The sequence below is a fragment of the Mus pahari genome, chromosome 19 (assembly GCF_900095145.1).
Source record: "Mus pahari chromosome 19, PAHARI_EIJ_v1.1, whole genome shotgun sequence".
Lineage (NCBI taxonomy): Eukaryota > Metazoa > Chordata > Mammalia > Rodentia > Muridae > Mus > Mus pahari.
The window spans coordinates 43,941,154-43,952,473 of record NC_034608.1 but is presented as its reverse complement, the minus strand read 5'-3'; the positions used below and the strand labels follow the sequence as shown (position 1 = coordinate 43,952,473).

Here is an 11,320-nt window from a genome sequence, read left to right as displayed (position 1 = left end):
GGCGCTCGCGCAAGAGGGCGTGGGCTGGCGGCGCCGGGTGCGCGCCAGGGAGCGCGCGGCCCCGAGCGAGGGAAGGAGGGGCTGGTGACAGTGCGGAGCGATTGCCAGCGTCCGCGCCCCGGGAGCGGCCGGACGGAAGAGAAGAAGGTCCGCCAGACGCCCGGTCGGTCTGCCTGACTCCCCTTCGGACTCGACCCCGAGCCGAGCGGCCGCGGCTTCTGGTTGGTTGAAGGGAGACGCTGCGGCCACCCCGGGAAGATGTTTAACGTGGAGTCTGTGGAGCGGGTGGAGCTGTGCGAGAGCCTGCTCACTTGGGTACGTGGTGGGCAGCGGGCCGGTGGGAAAACTCCGCCACCTTTTCGCGGACCCCGGTGCTCGTCCCGAGGGGGCGAGCGCCCCGGGGCGACCTGCCGTCACATCCGGGACTTGGGACGGGCGGAGCTGAGGAGCCGGTGCGGCCGCGTCTACCCCCGCGACCGGGTCAGGGTCAGCAGGGAGCGGCCGGGCTCAGGCAGGCTGGGCCCAGGGTCCAGGAGGAACTTGTCCGGCCTGAGATGTTGGCTGCTGTCCGAGAGGAAACCTGCCCGGTGGGGGCTAATGATGGGGTGCAGGCGACACTGTAATTAGGACTGTTTGCCTTGATGAGGCGCTGGCGTTTCGCTCCCAAGCTTCCAGGGATCCAAAGCGTCGGTTCTGCCTGGGCGCCCGGTAGAGGCACTCGGGACCCCTAGTTAAACGATGCTGCTCGCCTTTGTTGTAGCATTCAGCCAGGATGGAGTGTAGCCCCTTGAGAGATGGATGAAGCTCTGCCCATTGGAAAATAGTACATTGGTAGGGTGGATAGACAAAACATGAAGAATCACTCACAGGCAAAGCATTTAAAACGCGAGATGCATTTTGACTGTTATAGACGATGTGATGGTACCTATAAAAGGAGCCGAGGATAAAAATTTGGAACTGGAAAATTTGAGGGATTTCGTAATGGAACTGAAACACATTTTTAAAGCACCATGAGATTCTGATTTGGAATTGATGAGGGTTAAGGTTATCGAATTTTCAAGTAAACATCCAGGATTTTAATGTCAATAGTCATGGCTTACGCGGCCCTTTTCATTAGCTGAACGGTTAACCATGTTTGTTTCTGGTTTTCATATGCTGGTTGGAGGTGAGTACAGGTATATATGCAGAGCCATGGGATAAACCAGGAACATTCATTTTACTTAATGCTAAAAATGTTAGCTGTCCTTTTTAGAAGAACCCAGATACATTTACAGTGGCTACTGTGACACATGTTAATTTTGTTTGCATATTGGGGGAGATGTTGGTATTTGGGGCTCCTTCATTGTAAGGGAAGGCTCTACCACTAAGCTATTCATCTCCTGGTCTTAGTCACTTTAAAGGTAAAATGCAAATAGCAAAGAATTCTACTGAACAGTGTCTTAGGTTAGAGGTTCAGATCTCTGGAAGGTGGTCATCACTGTTTTGTGCAGGAACACTGCCGAGAAGTTTGAGAACTGTTAACTTAGGTCGGTTGTAATAAATGTAAAAAAAGTAGAATCTACAGATGTGTGTGCATTTGAGATAGGATCTTGCTATGTGGCCCATTTTGACCTCAAACTATGATCTTGAATTTGTAGCAGTCTGCCTGCATCACTACACCCAGCTTTAAGGTTTTTGTTTTTTTTAATAAACGGGGTATGTTATGAATCTGTGCCTTTATACACTGTAGACCTTTATGGTTTGGTTTTGTACTAGATCGTTCTTGTAATTTCAGGTCACTGGAAATAGTGCATAGTTAACATACTCTGTAAGTTCCAACTTCAAGCCTGAAGGTAGACTTCACTGCTGTGCTTCAAATAGAGAATGGCGATAGGTTACACGAGAGAGCTACACCTCAGCCAAGTTTCAAATTGTTCTTTAAACTGGGAAGACTTTTGAAAGGATGGAAAATGTTTCATGCTATGTCAGTATAAAACAAACTAGCTCAACAGAATGTGCTTAAAAATTAAACCTTATCTCCTCTTCCTTCCCCTTGAAGCAAAATGTATTTCTACCTGATAGGGTAAACAAAACATAACACAAGAACCTATGGCATTACATCTGTCAGTCCCCTTTTGAAAAATTACCCTGTGTGTAACTGGTGTGTGCACATAGACACAATTGGCAGCATATGCATATGGATGTCAGTGGTGAGCTTTTTGGAGTTGATGCCCTTTCCATGTTTTTCAATCAACAAACTCAGGTCACAAGTCACCAGATTGGTGTGTAAGCACCCTCACCCACTGAGCCATTTCAACAACCTGTTTGCTTTTCAACAATGATCATTTTAGTTTTTTAAAAAATTAATATTTATTTGTGTGGGGATATGTGCACATATAAATGGATATGTGCACACACAGCCCTTTTGTGGAGGGCATTGAATAACTTAGAGGAGTTCTTTCTATTTGGGTTCTTTTTTTAATTCGAGAATTGTGTATGTGCGTGTGTGTGTGTGTGTGTGTGTGTGTGTGTTTTGGTCAAATTTACTTCCCTCCAATACCACAAGTTCATACACTTTTTTTTTTTTCTTTTTAGCCTATTGAATCCGTTTAGTGTTGCCAGTATTTATGTGGGTAGATCCGTCTTGTGGAGGAGGGATAACCTACTAGGGACTGTCACCCAGAACAAAACAGACTGACTCCTCCAGCCTCCAGTAGCTTCTCAGAGAAATGACCTCTTCTCCATACATTCTAGAATTTTGGCTGACTTGCTCTTGTGCAGATTCTGGGCATACAGCCTCAGCATAGCCACTGTGGATTCTTATGTACACTATCCCTGTCATATCCAGAAAACACTTCTGTACAGCACTCCATAGCTTCTGGTTCTTAGTCTTTCTGTCCCCTCTGCTGCAGTGATCTCTTGAGTCTTAGGAGGAAGGGCTGTGATATAGATGTGCTATTAGTGTTGAACACACTCCACAGTTTCTTATTCTCTGTACTGATCAGTTGTGAGTCTCCATATTAATTGCCCTCTACTACAGAAATAAGCTTCTCTGGTTATTGGGAGGATTGGGAGCGGAGCTATTCAGTGGGTATAAAGGTGAGTATTTAGAAGGCAGTTTGATACTAGGTCCATCTGGCAAAGAAATAGTAGGTTCTCTCCTAGGGTCTGTGACCCAGCATGTCTGTCTTCTTGGCCCAATTAACAACACAAAGCATGAATTCTGTCTTATAGGGTGGGCCTTAGATCCAATCAGAAAACAATTGCATACTTCCAATACACTGATGACACTATTACATCAGTGGCCATATATCTGCTAGTCCATTTGTTGCAGTAGTGTGAACGGTTCACAGCTGGGTAAGACTGTTCACTTTCTCTCCCAGCAGCCTACACAGCACCATCCTGCACTATGAAAGCTAGCCAGTGGGGATGAAACTTCCAGGTCAATACCAGCTTGATTTCTCTGTATCTTCCATAGCTTAGGAATGTGGTGTCTTTAGCAATAGGGTCTTAATTCCAGTGACAATAGCCTGTATTGTTTTTATGGACCCATGGGATCCCCCCAGGACTAGTAGCTCAAAGATGGGTAACCCAATCCAGTACTGCTCAAGCCCAGTTTCTTGAACTCTGTGTGAGTCATGATAAAATGATTGCATTCTCCCAGGTCTTAGTAATTAATTTGTTTGTTTTAACAGTGCTGAGGATTAAACCTGGGGTGTTGTGCTTTAACTGTACAACTGACCTATATAATTCCAACCAGTTACCCAGAAAATGGGAAGACGAGAAGGAATCTAGAGGGACTGGAGAGGTGGCTCCACAGTTAAGAGGGTTGGTTGCCCTTGCAGAGGACCTTGATTTATTTAGTTCCTAGAACCCACATAGTGGCTCAAAACCATCTACAGCCCCAGTTCTAGATGATCCAGTACCCTGTCTAGCCTCCATGGGCACCAGGCATGAATACACATGGTGCATACGCATACATGTAGGTGAAACACTCACACACATATACTTTAGTTTTAAAACATTTAAAAAGAAAATCTGGAGTGCTATCAGATGATGACATAAAGCTAGTGGGAAAAGAATCGTAGCTGTGGCTCACTTCTGTGGAACGCTGCAGCCATCTTAGGTGTCCTTATTTTCATATTAATTATGTGGGGGCCTGTGGAATGAAACTAGTGTTTAGAATCCCTCCCATTCCACTTTCCCTCCTTTGCCTAACTCCATCCTAGCAACGGATTCGATCCTCTATGAGAGAATAAAGGCATTTCTAAATACAAAGGTTTACAGCACTGGGGAAAGTCTGAGTGCCTTGGCGCTTGCCGGCTCCAGCAGTGGTTCTCATACATACTTACTGATCAACATCACCTGGAACCTTTATCAAACCAGTTTCCTCGGCCCTGAGGCTAGAGTTTCTAGGCCTGGGACAGGATCTGACATACTCCCAGGCAATGTGTAGTTAGTAAGTAACCTCAAGGCAACATTTGAGAACTATTGCTTTAGAATGGGGCTTTAAGCTTACTGCTATTTGATATTTTGTACTGAACTTTGTAACTGTTAGGTGCACTGTGTATTTTAGGGGATTTAGTAGAAGCATTGCTGTCTTCTTTTTACAAAATAATAGTGCTAACTCTGCTATTCCAGACTCCTAGGGAGCAAAATCCCTCCTGGTAGAGAACCACTGCCCCAGAGTTGCAGAGTCTATGTGACCTCACACGTTCCTCTCCTAGTGCTTTTGCTGGACTGGGGAGCAGATAGAATGCGTTCTCAGAGCTTCTTGAAATTAAAGAAGTAATTGTGACCCTCAAGATAGAATTTGTGCTTTAACATAGTTAAGTGCAGTTATCTTTCTGTTTTATTGTATTACTATCCTAAAATGTTACAACTCAGACCTGATAGGTCGATAAGTTTATAGAGGTCAGTGTTCTCAAATTCTCATAAGTACTTATGCACCTGAAGGGCTAAAACCAGAAAATAATTGTTTAGAAGCTCCGTCTTAAAAATCAGAATGAAAATTTAGCTGTTAGTCCTAAGAGCAAGGGTCGGGGTGCAGCAGACAACACACCAGATAGTGTTAAATTACTCCTTTAAAATTCTTTCCTGTGGACTAAGCATGTAGCCCAGTTTGTAGAGTACTTGCCTAGCTTGCACAGAGCCTTATTTTAGCAATGTGTACCCATATGTGGTGATGCACACCTATAAGTCAGGAGGCGGAGGCAGGAGGATTGGGGAGTTTAAGGTCATCCTTGTCTTTGATATTGAGTTTCAGGTCATCCTCAGATACATGAAACTCTGCTTCTAGATAAATAAAAATAAGACATGAAACTATTTGCTTTTATTGTGTTGTTTCTTCTGACTGACCAGAGGCAATTTCATTTTTTTTAATTTAATTTATTTATTTCATGTGTATGAGTACACCATTGCTTTCTTCAGGCACACCAGAAGAGGGCATCAGATCCCATTACAGATAGTTGTGAGCCACTGTGTGGTTGCTGGGGATTGAACTCAGGACCTCTGGAAGAATAGTCGGTGTTTTTTAACTGCTGAGCCATCTCTCCAGCCCCCAGATGCAGTTTTGTAATCCTGAGTAGGAATGTAACTCAATACTAGACCGGTGACCTTGCATGGATGAGGCAGAGTTCCATTCCCAGCTTGGCGTAGAAGGGAAAAGAACTTGAATTACTTAACCTTGAGGTCTCCAGATTCTAAAATTAGTGCCTAGGTACATACGAATTATTTGTTAAAATAGATTAACAGAGATTAATTTATTTGCACAGATCTATAGTCTCAGCTACCCGGAAGGCTGAGGCAGGAGGATTGCAAGTTCAAAGTTTGTAGAAACTACAGAGTGAGTTCAAGGCTAATTAGCTTAGCAAGACTCTTGTTTCAGAAAATTTTAAAAAAGGCAGGAGAGCTTGCTCAGCAGTTAAGAGTACTGGCTGCTCTTCCAGAGGACACAGATTCAGTTCTGTACCGATATTTCAGCTCACAGCTGTCTGTGACTCTAGTTTTAGAAGATATGATGGCCTCTAAAAGCACTGCATGCACATAGTGCACAGACATATAATCTGTGCAAAACATTCCTACACGTTAAAAAAAGTCAGAATTTTAAATGAGATGGCAATATAGCTCTGTAGTTGAGGTGGTTTGGTTTTGGGGGGTTTGTTTGTTTGTTTTTGTTTTTGTTTTTTCGAGACAGGTGTAGCCCTAGCTGTCCTGAAACTCACTCTGTAGACCAGGCTGGCCTCAAACTCAAAACTCAGAAATCCGCCTGCCTCTCTCTTCCAAGTGCTGGGATTAAAGGCATGCGCCACCACCACCCAGCTGTAGTTGAGTTTTTAACCTAGCATGTACAAGGCTCTGGGTTCAATCTCCCAGGAACACACACACAAACACACAGAGAAAGAGAGAGAGAGAGAGAGAGAGAGAGAGAGAGAGAGAGAGAGAGAGAGANAGAGAGAGAGAGAGAGAGAGAGAGAGAGAGAGAGAGAGAGAGAGATTGAGATTGAGAGAGATTGAGAGACTGAGAGATTCAGAGATTTTAGCTTCCTAAACATAATGTGGTGATTATATATGATTCACTTGGTGGAGCTAAGAAATATGTCTCAAAAATAAAAACTTTCTAGATGATTGAATGCACACCTAGGTTTGGAAACCACTAATATTAATACCCTTCTAGTCTTGGTTTTTTTGTTTGTTTGTTTTGGTTTTGGTTTTTGGTTTTTGGTTTTTTGAGACAGGGTTTCTCTGTGTAGCCCTGGCTGTCCTGGAACTCACTCTGTAGACCAGGCTGGCCTCTAACTCAGAAATCCTCCTGCCTCTGCCCCCCAAGTGCTGGGATTAAAGGTGTGCACCACCATGCCCAGCCTGTTCCCAGTCTTTATTTGAAAAAACAAAAAACAAAAACAAACAAACAAAAAAAAACCCCGATGAGGTAAAATACCCCAGGTTATATGATAAATTAGAAGTAAATCAAGGGATTCTAATTGATTCTTTACATTCCAAGCATTGTTCATTGAGCTTAATCTTTAAGCCCCTTATTTTGTAGCGCACATCTGATATATTAATAGTTACGGGGCTGGAATAGAAGGATCAGCAATTTGAGTCCAGCCTGGGCTATACTGTGGGACTCTGTCTCAACAAATAATGCTCCTCTCCTACATTAATACCCGGCTGCCCAATTTCTCCACATTTTCTTTTCTACATTTTAACCTATCTTAAAAGTGTACCAAATGAGTAAGCTGTAATATGTGATTGGTACTGTTTTGTCTGTCTGTCTGTCTCTCTCTCTTCTATATATAAACCTACAAAAACAGATCACCTTTAAATGGGCCATTCATTTAGCAGCTATAAAATGAAAACAGGTACATTTTTTCTTTACTTTAGCCAGTGTGGAGGCAGGTGCAGGTAGACTAAAGTTTAAATCCAGACCCGAGATGATGCTCTTTTGTTTCATTTGTGCCCTTTATCCATTTTCTTATATACCCACCCTATGGAGTCTCACTGTATGTCAGTGCTGGCATTGAATTTAGAATCCTCTTGCCTCAGCTTCCTCAATAACTGGAAGACTCTGTCCTGTATGAAATAGGAAGTTACAATTGTACTGTTAATAGATATTTTTCTCAGCTCTTAGGAATAGAGGCAGGAGAATCAGGAGTTCAAGGTCACCATGACCTCTGATACATAATGAATTGGAGGGTAGCCTGGGCTACATGAGACCCTGACTTTTATGGATGGTATGGTACAAAGAAGCAGATATTCATGCATTTTAATAACAATAAATTGCTTCATAATTTGGCAATGTATATTTTTAAAAAACTTTAAAATGAATATATACATTAATCTGGCTTTTTTTCCCCCTAACCCAATACTAAAAAAGATAGGTGGTCACCTGGGTGGTATCTCAGGGTTTCCATCGTTGCTATCTTGGTGAGCCTTGCCAGTGTTACGGATTGCTGCAGCAGGGTTTCCTGCATCTTTCCCTCCAGTGTTTCCTTCAGATTGCATCCAGGTTGGCTTGTACAGTTCAGACCTCACTTTCATGCTTAATCCTTTACTTACAAACTACCCTTACTCTTAGGATAAAGTCCATTGTGGCTTATTGAGTCTTGCCAAACAAAACTTCTTTCTTTAGTTCTGTCTTTCACATATTTTATATTCTTCTCCGTTCCATTTCTTCCTATAGTTTCCACCTATCCACCCCAGGCTTCGTCTCATCCCTACAACATATCATCATCTCAGCTGCAATCTTGGTCCATCCATCCTACAGTACTTACACAGTACATTAACAGCTCTGTACCAGGATGGTCTTTATCTGTCTATCCTCAGTGGTTTCCTTTCCTTTAAATCCAGACTAGACTACTGCTTATCACTGGAAGCTACACTTGTTTCTTTTTTTTTCCTTTTTGGTCTCAGGTGACCTTGAACCACTAACTTCTACCTTCACTTTCCAAGTGCTAGAATTACAGGTGTGTGCCCTGAAGCCCTGCTTAGGTTCATTTCTTAAGTGTCTCGTAACTAAAACAGAGTTGGTTGTGATTCAGTATATATTTGAAGTTAAGATGAATTGAGTATCCAACCTAATGATGACAATATGATGATGTGAATTCTATATCCATGTAAAGATGTTTGCCCTTGAGTACCAGAAATCTCAACCTGGCTTGGCATAAGTAATACATTTATTCTACATAATAGGAGATTCCATATTTTACAGTTCAGTGGTTAGCATTTACCTCAGAGACTTAGTTCTTTGAATCCCTCCTCTTTCTTCCATTGCCCATTACATAGCCCATAAGACCTATTTCTGGCCTGGTGGGGTAGCTCAGTCAATAAAGGTACCTGTCACCAAGTCTTGTGATGTCCCTTGGACCCACATGGTGGAAGGAGAGAACCAACTCCTACACTGACTTCCACATGGTGACACAAACACTTGCACTCACACAATAATAATAAAATGATAAACTAGTCTCTTACGTGATGGATGCTACTACAGTAAGTGATGCAACACAAACGCTCACATTAATAAGAAATTGATCCTGCTCTCCAACAAATATCTCTTTCGTCCATACTGTCCTTGCCTTTTTTATTCTTGAGTCAGTCGTCACTGGTAGAGGCACTGAAGGACCATCATCATGTTAGGCCGTCATCTGTGAGTAATAACGATTAGAAGTCAGCTAATGTCTACCACAATTTCTCCTTTACCTTTATGGGGAGAAATTAATGATTATCTTTTAAATTTGTTTGCAGTCCCCAAGATGAGACAATCACACAAATGTAAAAATCATCTTAATCTAGTTATTAACCATAAGCTCTCTTCTTCCTTCAGATCCAGACCTTTAATGTGGATACACCATGCCAGGCCGTGGAAGATTTAACGAATGGCGTCGTAATGTCCCAGGTTCTTCAGAAGATGTAAGAATAATTGTTTGTCTTTATATATGGTCTTACGTATAAATCTTCCTTAGACTGAAAAGGGTTAAAAGAGTTAGTGTTAGAGTTAGTTTTCTATCACTGATAAAATGAGATAATCAATTCATGTGAAAGAAAGCTTTGTTTTGGTTACAGTTGGGGTATTTCAGCTTTTGGTCAGCTGCCCCAATCCTCTTGGGCCTCTGACAAGGCAGCACTGTGCTGGGAGCATTGGTAGAAGCAGTAACCTCCCTCACAGCAGTCAAGACGCAAATCGGTCTGCAGAGATGGGTTAGTGGTTAAGAGCACTTGTTGCTCCCACAGAGGACCCAGGCTTGGTTCCTCTCCTGGATAGTGGCTCACAGCCATTGATAACGCCAGCTCAGAGGGATCCAGTGCCCTCTTCTGGCCTCCCAGGCACCAAGCATGCACATGGTACACATACATATATTCAAGCAAAACACCCATAGGATGAAATAAAGGGAATTTAAAAGGGAGAAGCAGCAAAAGAGGATTTTTAGAGGCTCTTAAGAAGTTCCTTCAAGGTGAACCCTCAATAATCTTGCTTCCTCTCGAGTAGGCCTTTCTTCATAAAGGGACTACTATCTCTCAACAGTCACAAGCAGGGACCAAAACTTTGCATGCATCTTTGGGGATCATTTCAGATATAAACTACACCAAACTGTTTCCATAAACTTGGGTTGCATGTGAAATGAGAGCAGTATGGGGATTTTGATGGCATGTATTTACTCAGTGTAGACTGGTGGCAAGTTTAGTCGGGGCAGTGGTTGTTATGCCAACTTAGGTTGATGACCAGATTTTGTCATTATAGGACAAACTGAGAATCCTGTCTCTTGTAGAATACCATTGTAATCTTAACACTGAGATCTCTGACCACCAGAGTGGTATAGCAGTTGTCCTATACCCTCTGTTCCCTTAACTTTGAGTTATCCTCTGTACTGTGTAGTATCTTATGTGTGTTATTTGGTTATTTGCTTTTGACCACCTCTGTCCCTGGAAACACACAGTCCAAGTTTGCTAAGTTTTATGAAGAACCAGGAAGCTTGTTTTTCTCTTCTGTATCCTAGCAACGAAGAAAATGCTTGTTTGTTTTTGTTTTATTGAACTGTATGAACTTGCAATTCTAGCCGGGCATGATGGCGCACGCCTTTAATCCCAGCACTCAGGAGGCAGAGGCAGGCAGATTTCTGAGTTCCAGGCCAGCCTGGTCTACAAAGTGAGTTCCAGGATAGCCAGGGCTAAACAGAGAAACCCTGTCTCGAAAAACCAAAAAAAAAAGAAATTGCAATTCTTTGCAGTTTCTAAGAGGTCAGATATCAATAGCTCTGATTCAATATGTAGTTGTAGGTGCTCATGACTAAAAGAATGAAATCTTTGAGATATATGCAACATATTTAATTATTTTTAACTAAATACTTTGAAAATATAATGCTATAAAGTTCACTATCAACTTTTGACTTAAGTTTTTTTTTTTAAGAAAAAGTTTCACTGTGTAGCCCTGGCTGGTCTGGAACTTGCTGTGTAGACCAGGTTGCCTTGAATTTTCAGAGTTCTGCCTTGTTGAATGCTTCGAATAGAGATGTGCTCCAACATGCCTGGCCCAGGACATTTTTTTTATTTAAAGCATTCTGTGTGAGTTGGGTTCAGCATGATTTTTAGATGGTTTTATAAATTTGAAGCCCCGAGTTCTTGTGAGCTGATATTTATATATGAGATTTTTTTTTCAGGTTCTACTGAAAATCAGTATCATTTTTAAATGAAATCCTTATATTACTACCTTCCATGAGTTTATATGAATCATGCGTGAGAGAAGTCTCTAAAATGTTTGAAAGAACCTTCTTTGTGTGTTGAGAATGTGAATACGTGTTTGAAAACTAGTTTTTACTTTCTTCTATAACTTAGCATGCATGCATCT

General features: G+C 42.2%; 1 protein-coding gene across 2 annotated transcripts in view; it reads left to right on the top strand.

Annotated features, from left to right (window-relative positions):
• The first annotated feature begins 39 nt into the window (after positions 1–39).
• Positions 40–11,320, top strand: part of Hook3 (hook microtubule tethering protein 3) — a 90,222-nt gene continuing 78,941 nt past the window's right edge. For both annotated transcript variants that reach the window (XM_021218751.2, XM_021218750.2), the window contains exons 1-2: positions 40–315; positions 9,302–9,387. In XM_021218751.2, the coding sequence (XP_021074410.1) occupies positions 259–315; positions 9,302–9,387 (143 nt within the window). In that variant the 5' untranslated portion in view covers positions 40–258. The remainder of the gene's footprint in view (positions 316–9,301; positions 9,388–11,320) is intronic.